This window comes from Daphnia magna, linkage group LG6, assembly GCF_020631705.1.
Source record: "Daphnia magna isolate NIES linkage group LG6, ASM2063170v1.1, whole genome shotgun sequence".
NCBI lineage: Eukaryota > Metazoa > Arthropoda > Branchiopoda > Diplostraca > Daphniidae > Daphnia > Daphnia magna.
Window position 1 is genome coordinate 6,028,739 of NC_059187.1, and position 16,398 is coordinate 6,045,136.

Below are 16,398 nucleotides of genomic sequence, written 5' to 3' on the forward strand. Positions count from 1 at the left end.
TATAAATATAGTGGACCTAATAGATGTAAGTCAAAAATTTCCTTCTTTTTCAAACTTTTTTGTTTATGAATATTTTTTCATAGCTTTTACAGAAATGGATAGCCCTCACCAAGAGCTATTCATTTCTGTAAAATTTTTTGATTTCGGGCTTATAGTTTCCCTGATAATAATTATTTTTATTTCTTATATGACTGGGAGGAGGGGATTACCCGCTACTCATTAAACCGCACTGACCTACCCTCAAAATGGCTAATTGGTTTACCATTCGAGTAATTAATTTTTAAGCAATTATTTTATAAAAATGTATAGAGATTATAAAGAGCTATCCATTTCGGCAATTTTTAAAAAATTTTAACCAATTGTTTTCCCGACGTTCGTTCATAACATTCAAAAATAATTATTGACTTACCAAATATCCCTATACTGAAAATTATCCTTAATGATATATTTCTTCCTCTCCTTCTACAATTAAAATCGAAATATCTCATTCAATTATACGTTTCATAAAGAAAAAAATTATGTAGTTAGAATCGCCTTTTAAAGCTGCATTTAATAATGTATATATAGTTTTTTTCGTGAAAAGAGCCCACCCGACAAGCTTTAACACGGCGAGATAGGGAAAGAATCCCGTCCTTAAGTTATAGTAGTCCATGCCAATACGGAGAAAAACAAGAAAAAAAAAAAAACGCTCAACGGATTTGATCCATGTAATTTAAAATTATTTTTTCCATAAAAACTAGATCTAGTACGCTGTACAATACAGTGTCCTAAAATCACCTGAAATCAATCAGCCCACCAAATAATGTATGCCACTTGAACTTTTACACTGAACCTACGTAGGATAGGCAATTTTCCTTAATCGATAATGCAGGAAAGTCTTCTATCAACTTATATGAGTCTATTTGCTTTGCGTGTATTATTAAAAGTGAACATTACTACATGGACACCCACAGTGATTGCAGACCCTGGGGAAAAGCGAGAAATTTGAACTCGATACCACAGGAAGAAAGAAAAATGAGCGAAAATGGGGATTCAAAAAAGAAGAAAAAGAATGATACATTCGTTCAAAAACTAAATGGACATGTTCTGACACAATTCACCACGCACCGCCAGAAGGTATAAGGGGAACAAAAAAAAAAACCAAATGGACATGGTGAGAATATGAGCACACGCACGAGCTGTACATAAGTAGTCGGTGAGCTCAGTTAATCAATCATGGTTTTCTGCATCCCGAGGAGTTTGTTTCTGGACCACCATGCACGACCGAGCTACTGACTCGAACAGTTTTTCGATTTCAGGTGCGCAGTGGACAAATTCATGATTCCAAAACTTGAAAACAGGATTTTTAATCAGTTCTATGAATGTAATGAGTAATCCCCAAGGGTGTGGTCGGTTGACAATGAGCCTCTCGAGCAAAACCCTATTTAGAAGAAAGACAAATAACAAAATCACAAGTGTAAATATAAGATCATTATTTAAGCAAATATTTAGAAATGCAAAAATACCTAGTGATTTGTTCTTGAATCGCCTCGGAATTCGCTTCTGCAAAGAGACAGAGAAGAACGCAGCTGAAGTAGTGGGTGTGGCTATTGGGGTAACGCAGCTGATTGGCAATGGCATTGATGAACAGATAGCGCCCTTCCGTGTCGAGGTTAACAGCTAAACTCTGGAAAATATCCATGTAAGACGAATGGCCAATGGTAGCCATTGACGGCGATAATCCTTTGGTCTGAATCGATTGAATGGCTTGGGTACCAACGTACAAGACCAATGCGTTCAACAACGGCAAATTATAATGCATTCCAGGTTCCGGAGACACCTGACAAAGGCAAGTTACACAATGGTTAAATAACACATAAAATTAAAAAATTAAATTTAAGTGAATGCCCCATTGCAGTGCGTTTGTGAGCGAACAATCTTACGTGAAGATTCATGGATGAGACATGAACCTGAACCACACTTCGCAACTCGGAAAGAAAGGTTACAGGTCCACGTGTTTTCAGGTACGAATCCAAATCCTTTTTGAGCGTAGGCGGTTGGATCATTGCTGCAAAATGGGTCAGTACCCGAGGAGCGTGACTGATTTCCGGTAGCATGTCCACCTTGAGATTGGGCGTGAATGGATCAGGCAGCCGCATATTACGTGGGAACGCCGACAAAATCAGATTTCTCATCTGAATACAATTGGGAGGGATCACATCACAGAATCCATAGTGATAGTCGCAGAGGAATTCCGGAAAGTCGTGCAACAAAACCAAAAGGACACGGAGCGTTCCTTTGTACAACATCGAGACAGGCTTGCTCAATTCGGCGTTGCGTAGAAATGGGGCCAGGAACTTAAACAAGTCGATCAGTAGTTGGGCATACATCCCCCAGCCCTTTTGCTGTGGCGTAATGGACAGAAGCCGACCAATAAAGACCCGATGCGAAACAATTTCCAGCCATGCATAAGCGAAACCTGGGGCCTTAGCTGGTCTCAGTATGTGCAGCGTATGGCAAAAAGCCGTCAGTACCTGATTACACAATGAACATGTTAGCGATCGTATCAAAGTTGAACTATTACTCAACACTGCAAGCTTACTTGAAAGTTGATGGAATCAAGAACTTGCTCGGGTGCATTTAGCTCAAGAAACAGCATAATGAGGATGCGATGATAAGCCAACTGCTGGAATTCCGCGCCACGAACTTCTTGGTCTTGTAGCAAAACTCCTGCTACAATTCCTAAAACCTTAAGACAATCGAGACGACAGCCAACGTCAGTTACGCTGCTTCTTAATATGTCGAAGCCAAAATGGGCAATTTACGTACTTTATTGAGAAGATTCACTTTTGTTACGCCATTATTGGCATCACCGGAGTGCTTAATGAGCAAGGCAATAAGTCGCACGTAGGCGTCCAGAGTATGAAAAGCTTTGCTGCGGATCAAGTCGGCAGTTGGCTCCGAAGCCAAAGCTCGATAGGAGATATCAACGCAAAACTGCGTGCAGAGCCGGAAAAAGCGAGTAATTAGGTCATCCGTTTTCAATACTCCATGTAGACTCATTTGGGTCACAAAGTGACCAAAGGCTTTAGATGAATCGCGCCCAGCGTTCGGTAGATGATACATCGCTACCCACTCCTGCAGTAGGTATTCTGTTTTTTCTGGCAACCCATGCGGATCGTCATAGTCGCGAGCTTGAGCAATTCCAGAATGTATCAAAGCTGTTGGACCACCTGGACCACCAGTCGCACGATCCATGAGCCCCGTCTCGTGGCCGGCTCGTAGTAATTCCAGAATAGTTGCAAGACCATCTGGCGGTTGTCTACGACAGAGATTAATAGGGAAAAATTGAAAAAATAATAAAAATTTGAGAAATAAAAATAAATAAATAAAAAAACAGAAAAAAAAGGACAAAACCTTTTTTACACAATACCTGGCGTGAGCAGCAATGCGGGTCAGAATTTCGATTGTGTTTGCTAAGTCATTCTCTGTGATAACCACAGGGGCTCCGGAAGCTGGTCCCTCGAGTAAATAGACGTGTACTAGTTGCATGGCAAAACCGAGTGCTAATATAGAAGATCCTATCCCAGCGTTTAGGGCTTGTTCTAGCACAGAAGCTAATTGCATGTCAAATTGTTGCAAGTTAATGAGGTGAGCCCGCACCAGGCAGTCAAGAATATCAAGGTTATATCTGAACTCTTCACGGCACTCGGCCCAACAACGCGTCACCTGACGATTAGTCCATTGCGGCCCTGAAATACAGACAAATGAAGAAGAATCAATAACAAGAATTCACCTATCACACATAAAAGGAAACTATAGTAATAATACTACAAATAAATAAATAAAATGCTCACCATATGCTTGAGGATCTTGCAAGGCTTTAAGGACTAACAAATGTGCGTCGCGAAAACGGACCACCGCTTCGGGGTCGTTTCCAGTAGTAGCAAAGCTTGTCAGACTTTCCACGAGTCCTTCGAAAGCTTTCTGAAGCAAAGTGATGTGGGCTCCATGGTCACGAGAGGAACGAGCTAAGATGACAGCTTCCAAAAGGGAACCGATTGCAACTGCTTGTGTTGAGCTGCCCAGTGGCAACAATGATTGCAAGAAACGTTCCAGCTCCATGGCAACTTTTTCCAAAATTACTCCGATTTCATCATTGGTAAATGTTGGAATCACTTTAGGCACCAGCATGGCTGCATCTCGTTCGGTGACAGGTAAGAAGCCAGGGATGTATCGGGCAAACTCCTCATAAACAGCAGCCTGCTGTGCTGTGACACCGCTCATTTTCAAACGAATAGGCTCTGGCATCCGCTCAGCCTAGACGATAAATTGTTAGTCTCGCTATCACTACCATTTGAAGAGAACTGTTTTACCTGATATGCAAAAACAGCAGGGTCATAGTATCTTCTACCTTCGTTGCGTGCGTGTTTGCGCAAATCAAACTCAGTTGCAAGGCGCTTATCAATTTCAGAGATCGATTTCTCAACTGCCGTCTTCTGAATAAAAGCACACGCGGGTTCAACATTATCTTGGGCGGTTAAACTGGCCGCCTGTTCAACCAGCTCTTTTTGTTGAGGACTAGTGCTTCTTTGCAGCGCTGCCGAAAATGCTGTCTTAAGATTGGTGGCAATGGTTAGAAGCAAGTGATCTCGACAACGAATCAACGCCGTGCCTAATAACAAAATAGATTACACAAGTCTTTCTAGGGAATCTCAAGGAAAATTTAGAGATTAGTACCTGCGCTAAGGCTGCGGACCATGTGATGAGCAGCCGCCCGCATGCGGGTATCGTCGGCATCGAGCGAGAAGTCTTTTTTAATTATTTGCTCACACGTGGTTAAAGCTATCTTCATAGACCAATCAACAACTGGATGAATACATTCTTGTACGGCTCGTTCGACAGCCGGACGAATTAAAATCCTCAGGTTCGGATGAGCTGTCAGTAGCGGTATGTTGTTGTTAACTACTAAATGCTGAGCAAGTCCCGCCAGAGAAGTGACGTTTATGTCCAAGTACGAAAAGCGTGGTTCGGGAGGACCTTGAATTGCGTGGGCAGGAGTTGGGGTCGTTGTGCCTGTTTGCGATTGCATTTGTTGAGCAGGTGAACCTGCTAGTTGTGGCGGCGGAGGAGGTGGCGGCTGTTGTTGTTGTTGTTGTTGCTGTTGCTGCTGCTGCTGCTGCTGTTGTTGTTGTTGCTGCTGCTGCTGCTGCTGCTGTTGTTGTTGTTGCTGCTGAATGATTTGAAGTTGTGGTGCAGGTTGGTACATTTGTTGTAGTTGTGGCTGAGACAATTGCGGTTCTAAACGCGAAAGACGGTTGTGGTCTTTAAAGACTACGCCAGGTTTGAGGTCGTGAATATCTATGGCCAAAGTCTTACAAAGAACTTCGACTTCAAATTTAAGATTAAGTTTCAAATCGGGTTCTTGATGCAATTCTGCCAACACATTCATGATTCCTAAAGTCCATGGATTGGGTGGTTTGAAAACTTTGCTCTTGGCGCAGGATTCTAAGACTTTGGCCACGAACGGCACCACGTAGAGCAGCTCCTGCTGGCCTTTATGATACGCTTCGACTAGGATCGACTTCAAATCAATATCTCCCTAAATGTTCAAGTGGGGAACCCGTTATTTACCACATCTGATTTACCAAGAAATTATTTGCAATTACCTGAAGAATCGGTCGGTTCTTGGACAACATCAAGAGGCCAAGCCAATGGCCAAGATTTTTGAGGAGTGTTCGGTCGGAGAAGTTGGCTATTCCCTTATCGCTGCGAAGAAGTACCTTTATGTTGCGGAACGTCTCACTGATGACAAGTCTACTCAATTCCGTCAACTTTAACGTGTCAAGGAAGTTGGAATAAAGTGTGTGAAAATTTGGCTCTATCGAAGCCCTTTTCATCACCAAGTATTGGGCAACCCATGACCAGTGCTCCTCGCCCATGATATCACGTAATTCTTCGCACTTCTGGGTTAAATTCAATTGACTTAGGTTATTGAATATGAAGCTGACTTTGTCTTGGACATTCTCTGGTGGATCAACAATCAAGACATCTTTCTCTGAAGCAACTAGTAATGTGTCGATGTTGGTGGCGTTGGCTATAGAGGGCCGGCCACTCATGGGTGCTGCTGTAGAAGAAGTTTTACCAGCAACTGTAGTAGTCGGTGTTGTTGGAGTAGTAGTTTTCGCAGCTGTCGTCACTTGCGGTAGTACCGGCCCATGAGGACGGTTCGGCGGCTCAACACCACGTGAACCGTTATCTATATACTCGATCAGATGAGGGGGAAATTCCCGGAAATGGGGAATACTAGCCAAGTGCTGACAATATTGGGGATATTCTTTCAATCTATGTCTGAACCGGTCTAGGGCGGTGATGCCAAAATAGTACATCTTTGTGCCATGCGGTTTTCGGACAGCTTCCAGTACGTAACGAAGCGCCACCCCCAAAGCCATATAGGTCACGAGACCATGCTCCATTATTCCACCGAATAGCTGAGCAGTTATGTGCAACTCGCGATCTGGATACTGCGGGAAAAAGCGATACTCTTCGAAAAGATTCCGTAACATGCAATCAAAGATTTCCCTCTCGCGACGGTTGGTGGAATGTTGGAACTTTTTCAGGAGCTCGAGGACTTCGTCCACTGTTAAAGTAGGGGTGGAAGGCGATTGATTGTAAATCCGTTGAAAATAGCTGTTTGTTTCGTCTTCAATATCCTGTACAAAACACAAAAAACGAATTCGTTCGTGGAGTGAAAATAGAAAAAATAGATTAAATCTGACATACTTTTGAAACAGCTTGCGGCATATCGGCGAATGCACTTGAAACATCACCTGTTCTTCGTTCTTGGCCTAGGTGTGGGTTCATTCCTACACGCACTGGGCCGTTAACGACTGATCCGGGAGAACCAACAGTACCAGACCCGATGTTGCTTGTAACCACACTCGATTGGCCGTTTCCGCTTCCACTTGCCATAGAAGATGGAATACCTATGCCTAGTGGGTTAGTGCTGGAAGATCCAGGCATGGTCCCGCTTCCCGTTAAGGAAGAAAAAATAGAGAACGTACTTTGGATTTGACTTGGATTTGAATTGTTCTGCATTCCCACAACTACTGGCTGGTTCAAACCTACAGAAATTCATAAAAAAAGGGAGAAATGTAAATTGAAGTCAGCAAACGAGGCTGACAGGTGGCGTAGCGAATTACCAGATTCTAGTAAAGACATGCTAGAAAATAATTTTCCAGGTGACCCTGGCGCCGGGGTATTCCCACCAAGCGTATTTGGTCCTATGTTAACTCCAAATCCCGACGACGTCGGTGGACCTAGGCCCATGTTGTTGAGGCTAGACGAAAGGCCTGTGGCGTCAACTCCAGGAGGCGGAAACAACTGACTGCTCAACGTTCCAGGTGGAAACGAAACGTCGACTCCCACTCCACTACCGGGACGGATTGGTTTCAAAACGCCTGGTGGAGGTTGCGCACGTGCACGGTTCAATACGTTGCAGTTGGCAACCATGGTATTGATGGTCTCTGACAACTCTTGTGACACATTCCCAGTCCAAACCTAAGATTGACAGCGATATAACTTTTAGTTTAATCCAACGAATATACTAGTAAAATGAATCTCAAAAAGGAAAAGAAAGAAAAAACAAAACGAACAAACAAAAAACAAGGATACCTGGAGGCACGACAACATGATTGCGAGCGTATCAGGCGGTAGCTGCGTGGGTTTGAGGCCCGTTTCTTCCTTGACTTTGCCTGATATCTGAGGGCATCTTTGGTGGAGGAAGTTTACGCATGCAGCGACGAAAGTTTCACCATGTTCACGCATTTTGTCCGTCAGCCATTTGTCAAGTTTTAGATATTCACGCCGTGAAGCTAGACAAGAAAGGTCGATAACAAAAGGGAAACGTTGCACGTTTAGAAGCATAGACAGAGCCTTCAGGTCCTGTGCTACGTCAAGGATCCTAGATAAACGAGCTTGATCATGTTCAGCTCTCATGTACCATTCTGCCATTGCATGCATCACCAGAGGTTTGACCAAGGGCGATTGTGCGTGCCAGACATGGTGTAATATGATGGCAGAATTTGGGTGGTTGCCCAGAAAGACGGGAATTAAACTACTGAGTAATTCTTGTCTAAGCTTTGTCATTGGTTGTGTCAGCTGAAGAAGCCCAAGGACCAATACATCCGGGCAGTGCTGTACAGGTTCCTTTAGTAAGTCTTGCACCTGGCTATAAAGGCCACCATTTTCCAATAAGTTGAGTAGAGTTTCAAGCAGTCCTAAACACTTCCAACTGGCGAGCTTCTTGTTATCTGGTTCAGGAGGGGATTTCAGGATTTCAACGTTAATGGCATGGTGTGGATAGTCCGCAAGGCAAAAAAGATCCGTATTCCTCAGTAGTTGCGAAAGCAATGAGAGCTGGCCTTCAGCGTTGTTCCATGATTGGTACAACAGGTCGGTTGGGAAAGTAGTGCCTTGTGTTTGTAGGCCCAGTTGCAAAGCAGTGAGTAGAAGACGTAATCCTGTTCTATCCCTTATGAGAAAGCAAGGGTGGTCCAGTTCAGAAACGACTTCTTTCCAGTTCAAACTTGGTGCTATTTCAGTAACAACCTGTTGGAAGGGCAATTTGGATGTTGATTGCACAGCTATCTATAACATATACATCTGGAGGGAAAAAACCTGAATAAATATTTCCATGTTCCATGAGGTAGGCGAACCTTCGTCGTTCTTATCGCCGGAGGATTCTTGCTCAGGCCAGGATTGCGAAGTACCATTTCTCAAGTGTCTAAGAGAATGTTCGTCCAGTACTGCATGAGTACGAGCCATATAAATAACTGCACGAGCCACAGAAGCGGCAGACAACTCTCGAAACCCAAAGGCCGTGAAGTTTGCACGACATTCTTCGAGACTTGATGTGAATGAATATCCTGTTTCAAGGATCAAATCCGCCAAGGAAGTTTCTACCATATTCTTGCTCAGGCTGTTGGTTTCGTGTGCCATTTTATGGCAGGTATAGTCTACCCCTTGCTCCTCGTACAGGATCGGGGCCAAAATGACAGGGACCAGTTCACGAGGGTAGTCACGACGCAAACACCTCAATACGTCCTCTACAAGATCTCTGTTGATCCCAAATTTATCGGATTCGTTGATCAATCGACTAAGAATGTAATGAATGACTTCAGGAGACGATTCCTACATGGGTCAAATGACGAGGTTATTCTTAGATAAAAGCGAACAATTTAAGTGTGTACCTGTAGCCCTCCTTCCAATGGGGCAGTATGCCTATCTTGGTCCGCGAAGTTTTTCAAAAGCTCACCAAGCTTCTGGCGTATGACCAATATAGACTGTGAACGCGCTTCGGAGTTAAATGATTCTAAAAGAGCAATCCTAAGAACTACTTCCTGGCTGCGTGATAATCGCAGAAACCGGCAAAATAGGCTGATGAATGCTGAGCTGTTTTTCGGTAGTTGTTGAACACTTCTATTGAAATTGCTTCTTAATGGCTGTTCAAGGGAACTATGCAGAAGACTAGGGAAAGCTGGCTGAGTGATGCAACATCCAAAATAGTCAGTCAAAAGCTGCTCTCTTTCTTTCTCCTTACTGGGATTGCTTGATTTGAGGGATGAATTTTCGTTGTTTCCTAACCCAACAAAGTCAACTCCAGCAAGACAGCAACAAAGTAGATGTCTTTCAGCTTCAGTACCATAAATGGTAACCAGATCTTCAATGCTGCAATAAAATAAATTTTACATGCAATTTGTACAGAATAAAAAAAGGCTTACCTATTTCTAGATTGAAGATAGTTCTTCTTGTTAAGGCTGTTGACCAGGTATTGGATCTGTGTCAGCGCCAGTGACAGTGAGTCTAGGCTCATAGTTCCATGAAAGGCAGAGGGCTGGCAGGTGAAAGCTTCAAAGCCCAGGAAAGTGGTCTTTGAAGCTTCCCTCTGTGGCCGACACTGACATTAGCAACCAGTTACAAACACCTCAGAGCAGCAATAGTACAGATCTAAAAAAACGAGGATTGAGAAGCTCACTTAACAAAACAACACCTTTTTTTTATCAAATTTCATTATCACAGAAAGATTTAAACAAATTTTCTGAACTTTACAACAAGATTATGTTAAGTAAACCTTAGTCTACATTCTTTAAAAATGGCCATTGTTTACAGCAAAACCAAAGTTTGGCTTCTTGCCTAAACAAAGAAAATTTTCAGGCAGCCATTACGAAAAAACAAATTATCAATAACGCAACCAAAATGTTGACAAAAGGCTAAATGAAATATTTTCATACCAACTATGTCAACTCTTTCTTTATTTACGAAGATTTCAGAAATTCTAGATCGAAATTTTCAAACGGATTATCAAACAATTCAAACCAATATGGCTGCACGATCAATCTGGGAAAAAAAATCAGCTGGCGACCAATGCTGTTGTAAATGCCTGACGAATAAGAGAAATCGCGAGTCGAAGCTGAGCAAGTTCGGGCGTGTTATATCAACGCCTCTAGTGGTAGCGTATAAAACTTACGTTGACATTGGTTTTACATTTTTCTATCAATTTAAATAGTACAGTATATCATGACACTAGAATACGCACCCTAAGGAAAGATTTTTGTTAAGAATTCATTTTTCCTTCGGCACTTGATAAGAAAACCATATATTTTAAATATTGATTTTGACTTAGAGTTTGTCAGTTTGATAAACCTCTAATCTTTAGCCCCACACGCTCGTCCAATTTTCATCTAATAGGTGGCGTCTGAAACTTGTCTCGTGCGCTCGTCCACCGTGGTTTACGACTACAAACATAAAGCCTGACATTTTTGTGAACCGAGAAAACTGAACTGCGCCATATTTTAGCTTGGCTTCTATTCATCGTTACTCTAGAACTTCTCCCGCCCTCCGACTGAAAAAATTATTAACTCCCAGGGCTACGTATTCTGCAAGAAATCATCAACTTCAGTTTAAATGGTTTAAAACAGCAACATTTCTAGTATTTGGCGTGCAAGAAGAGGTTATTTTGAACTTGAAGTTCGCGAGGATATCAGAAAATTAGACTGAACTTTGGTAAGGTTAAATTACTACAAACATGAAATGGGTCACTCCACACCTTTTGCGAAACGGATTTCCTGCCCACATTAAACCCCTTTTGGTTGCTATCCAACTAGGGTTTTATTTGTCTTTTTTATTCTCCATTGGAATGGCACTGAAAAACATGTTACAAAGCAATCAAACACCTGCCTTTGAAGAAGTTGCAGTATTCACTCACCCAAGGCTTGTCCTGAAATATTGCGAAATCAACACATTGAAAGAGATTAATACTTATGCTTCGAAATGCTGTGTGTTGCTGCAAGTAATGAACTAATTTAAGATTTGTATCAGGGGTAAAATATTTCTGAATTCAAAAAGTGGTTAAAGGTTAAGTTAAGGTGGATATTGCATTTAGTTGGTTTCAGTTTTGCTAAAAGCATTCCAGTAACTTGTCATTGATTCGTCACACATGAGGCAGATTTCTTCAACTGATCGGAAAACTTGCTGCAAAGCTTCTTGTTTGGGAATCAGGCATGCCTTGTCATCTTTGGACACTACCTACCTCAACTCATGTGAGATTTTCACAACTTAAGGAAAGCATGCTAGATTTGTTTTCAAAACTATTTAAAGGACTTTGTTCCACAGCCTTTCAGCTATGTACATGTTTTCATATGTTAGGTACAAGAAAATGTTAGTTGATTTTTGGGCTGTTGTAGGAGGTAGTGAGTGGGCAGTAACAAATAGGTTATTTGCTAGCTATCTTTCAGGTATCTAACCGAGAAATGTTGTATAGCATATATCTGTACAACACATGTCACACATAGTTTATTCAGAAAAGGTATTTCTTTACAATATAGTAGCAAACAAACTGTTGGAAATTCGCAGGGCGTCATGCAGGGGAATAGAAAGGGAAGTGAAGGATAAGTATTCACTATTCAGTAAAAAGAACTCACCCCCTTTCCTTTGATCAATTTTTGTCAAATTTTATTTATTTATTTGTTTATTTTTCCCGTTTCATTTCTTGCTCTTCCTAAGCATGACAAACTCAACTGGCCTTTATGGTGGCATTCCTTCGCATATGGCTTGTCACCCTGTTCCAGTGCCGGGTGTCACCAAGAGGTTGGGAATGAGCTCTTTACTTACCTTCCACATTGAAAAATGTAATCCACTACCAAAATTAATTATTTTTTTGCGTTAAATTATGGAAATAATGGTTCCCACAAAGGAAATCGGGGAATATGGTGTGCATTTTGGCATTCATTCAGATAGGTTGTGTCGGATGGCACCAATGAAAACGTTGTTTTCTTGTGCTATTTGAGGGGGTGCAAAATTTGTATGTTCATGTACAAATTAGTTTGCATCAGAAAAACCCCACATCAGCACGTTTAAAGACGTGTAGCCGCCATTTTGCAATGGACTTGAAATAGAGATCGCTGCTTGGTTGTTATGATAAGAATGCAAAGCAACAGCTTAATGATGTCAATCAATAGGCTGTAGACGCAAAAAAAAAAAATAATAATAATAATCGGTGTAGACTCGTATTACTGGTGGGGTACAATTCATCTCGAGCAGTGTTTAACGGGCAACTCTTATTATCTATCGGATTTCGTCCCACGTACTGTCCAGATTTTCGTAGAGAAAGCTTTTAACGCCATAGTAAGGTGGTTTCATGTGAGGCACAGATGTTCCTTAAAGTATGTGGACATGGTTCATTTCATTACACAATGCTGATGTCAACAGATAGTGAGGCTTATTGATCATTTTATCTTCCGCCCCACTCAAATAAAGGCAAAGACTGAGGCGCCGGACCCACTGCAACTAGTAACGAAATAGACCGCATGCAACCGTCACGGAACAGAAATCGAAATTGACCGTCCGCTGGAAGAAACCGATAGTGAAAATGAGCGTCATAATTCGACTACAGAACTTGCCGTGGTCAGCCAATGCAGCTGATATTCGTCAATTCTTCCACGGCCTCTCGATACCGGAAGGAGGCGTTCACATAGTAGGGGGCCAACTCGGGGACGCATTTATCGCATTCAGGTATAGCTTCAAAGACCCCAAATCCTATTTTTTAACAGAATCAATGAATAACTGTTGATATAGAGAAAAAGAAACGATAGAAACGATACAGAGGATTCATGTTGAGTTTGGACGTAGATTAAAGGATGATAAAAGCAAATGTATTGGATAGAAGAAAGATGATAATTTGTGTCTCTTATTTGAACCTAGTACTGATGAAGATGCGCGTCAAGGAATGGCATCAGATGGTGGCATTTTGAAAGATTCGCGGGTGAAACTGTATTTGAGCTCACGAACGGAAATGCAGAAGATTATCGAAGAGACTCGACAGCAACATATGGCTTTGCAGGCGGTTGCTACAGGAGGACCCAATATGGCAACAACATCATCGGCCGCAATCCAGCGTCCATTCGTCGGAGGGCCCTTTGCCTCAACCACTGCTCTCCCACCGCAAAACAATGCCTCTATTAGCGGACCATCTGGGCCTCGTCCAACGATGGGCACTGGTATTAGCAATTTCCATCTACACATGGAGAACACTCAGGGCCACTTAGGGGGCTATGATCATCAGATGTACCAACAGCAACAGAGTCATCAATTATTCAGCCAAAGTCAAAGCATGATGTCGGGTGTCGGGACGAACCCTGCACACGGCGGTGGTTTCGCTCCACACCTGATTCCATCGCAAACGTATTCTCCTCATTTGTCACAAGGAGGGCCCTATGGTCCACGTTTGGGCGGGGCAATTGGTGATGAACCTCCTTTGGGACCATACGGTGTTGGCCAGCATGTTCTCCATGAACCTGCGGTAGAGACGAATAATTTGTACGATCACGGTGGTCCGCAACGCTTTGGTCGAGATCGGCGTGATTCCGCGGGCACACCTCCAGAAGTCGTTGACAGAAATCGCGATGGAGGTCGTGGGGGATACAGGAGCCGAGATCGCGGTCGAAGAGACAGACAAGAGCGCGAAAAAGACAAAGGCCCAGATGTGGGTAGACGTGGAAGAAGAAGTCGAAGCCGCAGTAGGAGCGGAAGTCGGGGCCGCGGCCGCGATCGCGACCGTCGCCGTCGTAGCCGCTCTGACAGTCGCGAACGGGCCAAGAATTCCCGAGATCGTGATCGCAACGGGAAATTAAGCAAGTCGGGCCTTCTTCCTACTCCGGCCGATCAAATGGAAAAGCAGACATCGCATGAACAGGCATCCGACACCTCGGTGCAATTACGGCTATTGGCTGGAGACTTGACCTACCGGGATATAAGAGATTATCTTAGTGGCATTAACGTCCCAAACACTTGCATTAAAATGATCAACGCTTTGGATGGTTATCGATTTGGTTTGGCGTATATTCGGTTCACTTCAAATGAAGACAAATTAAAGGCGCTTGCTCGCCACAATGGTAAATGTCGTATCGCATAAGTTACATGAGACGATAGCCACTAACAGTTCGGTCTTCTCTTGTAAATATTTTTCAGGCATGATTCGTGGTTACCCCGTTCAAATCATTCACGTGAAAGATTCCGCATTTAATCAGGCCATTGATTCGTTCTCGCCCGGAATCAGCCTTGACGCCAAGAGTTTGTCAAATTCTTGTCTTTCGTTGAGAGATTTTCCGCCTGTTGCGGCACCGCATAATGTCAGAGAAGCCTTCGGTACGATCTCTATTGGTCAGGTGCTTCCGGAGCGAAACGAGAGTGGCACAGTGACTGGTCTTTGCTACGTCGAACTGTCCAGTGAAGCTGACGCACGCAAGGCTATTCAGCTGTTGAAAGATGGCGTCGTCATCTGTGGCCGTCAAGTCAAGGTGGCTTTTCTGCCTTTAGAGGAACTGCACGTTTGTACCAAAAATCTGGAACGTCTTCGCGGCGTCGTTGGCCCTGTAAGCTCTGCCCTTTCGCAAACTGAGGGTCCGCTTTCTCCAGGACAATCTACACCTTATCATCCGCAACCAAGTGGCAGAACAGGACCCGGATTGATGGAACGGTCCCAAAGCGGTGGCAATGGCTCCTACGATCCGGCATCCAATCAGCGAGGTCGTCCCTATATCGGTCCGCAACGAGTCTTCATTTCAGGCTTGCCACTAACTGCCATGGAACGTGACATAGGCGATTTCTTCTCAGACGTCGGCGTCATTCCCCAGATGGTTGAAATCGTCTATGATGAGGAACGCATGCCTACCGGGAACGCTTATTGCCAATTTGCTAGCATGAAGGAGGCGGAGAGAGCTTTGGATAAGAACGGTGGTTTCATGGGAGGTCATACCGTCAGTGTCACTTTGGTGGAAAGTCATGATGGGCCTGCTGCTGGCAGGCAACCAGCCGAAGACATGAGACGTTTCAGCCCATATCCTGAGCCCCCTATAAGTCAGCCAGATCATGGGCCACGCATGTATGGTCATCCAGGACACAATGACGCTTATCATAGACCTCCGATGGGCAGTGAGGGTGGAAATGGATTCCCTCCGCAAATGGGACCGCGTTTCGGTGGATCTCGTTTTGCTGGTCCACGTTATCCTCCTGGCGGCAGCAATAGAGGTAACTTTGGTGGAAATGCTGGGCCGCGTCCGCGTCCTCCAGTCAATATGAGGATGAGAATGCCTGTGGGCATGATTCATAATGGAGGCGGGGGTAGTCGTGGCGGAAGTGATGATGGATCACCCACACCCGGCTTTGGAGCTCCCGGCTGTGTCGTCGCGCTGTCTAATGTACCTCACAAGGCTCTTATAGCTGATATCTTAGATTTCTTCCGCGGATTTCAAGTGAACGAAAAATGCGTCATACGTCGTTTTGGACCCAACGGTGAACCCACCGGTGACGCTCGCGTCGCCTTTCCTTCACCTGACGAAGCTGAGGCGGCCGTTCGTACCCTTCAGAACGAGTACCTGCTGAACCGTAGGGTTATGCTATCCATTGTCTGAAGAAAGTCTTGGATGTATCTTTCCCTTCCAACTGTTTCATGGAGAATTTTCAACTGTTAATAACTTGTGTTCCGGTTACATCATAATACATTGACGATTCAGTTTCTCATCATCTGTTTTATCTTTTGATTCTTGCCGATGTAGGCCAAAGGCAACCATTCTTCAATCGTTTCGCATCTCAACTAATACATGCCAGCCAAAAGTGAAATATTCAATGGGGGTTTCTACACTCTATTAAAGCATTTCTTCGCGGTATAGGGCTGCTTATGCTTGCTCATCTGAGAATGATTCTTATTCAATTGTTGTTACGCAACTCTTTACGTACAATACGGACAAGGTAGTTGCATTCATCAGGATTCAGGAATAGACTATGCGAGAAGAACTCACTTGAGCTTTGCTTGCTCTGGCGACGTTTTTCTTTTCGCCATACTTTTATATTTCGATAGACGTT

At 43.6% G+C, this 16,398-nt stretch overlaps 2 protein-coding genes across 4 annotated transcripts; one reads left to right on the forward strand and one right to left on the reverse strand.

The window, feature by feature from the left end:
* Positions 1–897: 897 nt before the first annotated feature.
* On the reverse strand, positions 898–10,478 carry LOC116924935 (CCR4-NOT transcription complex subunit 1). 2 transcript variants are annotated; one of them, XM_032931536.2, is made up of 17 exons: positions 10,357–10,478; positions 9,762–9,987; positions 9,231–9,708; positions 8,659–9,171; positions 7,654–8,589; positions 7,182–7,539; positions 6,763–7,103; positions 5,649–6,692; positions 4,720–5,581; positions 4,356–4,654; positions 3,837–4,299; positions 3,413–3,731; positions 2,809–3,301; positions 2,582–2,728; positions 1,923–2,513; positions 1,506–1,819; positions 898–1,420 (listed from the first exon to the last, which is right to left on the reverse strand). In XM_032931536.2, the coding sequence occupies exons 2-17, from the start codon at positions 9,851–9,853 to the stop codon at positions 1,210–1,212; spliced, it is 7,461 nt and encodes a 2,486-aa protein (XP_032787427.2). In that variant the 5' UTR covers positions 9,854–9,987; positions 10,357–10,478; the 3' UTR covers positions 898–1,209. The 2 variants fall into 2 exon arrangements, with proteins under 2 accessions (XP_032787427.2, XP_032787426.2); XM_032931535.2 differs by having other exon boundaries at positions 10,272–10,431.
* A 277-nt stretch (positions 10,479–10,755) lies between these two features.
* On the forward strand, positions 10,756–16,056 carry LOC116924936 (RNA-binding protein 12). 2 transcript variants are annotated; one of them, XM_045175361.1, is made up of 5 exons: positions 10,756–11,043; positions 11,486–11,579; positions 12,796–13,050; positions 13,240–14,429; positions 14,506–16,056. In XM_045175361.1, exons 3-5 carry the CDS (start codon positions 12,908–12,910, stop codon positions 15,945–15,947), a joined length of 2,775 nt encoding a protein of 924 aa, XP_045031296.1. In that variant the 5' UTR covers positions 10,756–11,043; positions 11,486–11,579; positions 12,796–12,907; the 3' UTR covers positions 15,948–16,056. The 2 variants fall into 2 exon arrangements, with proteins under 2 accessions (XP_045031296.1, XP_032787428.2); XM_032931537.2 differs by lacking the exon at positions 11,486–11,579.
* Positions 16,057–16,398: the final 342 nt, after the last annotated feature.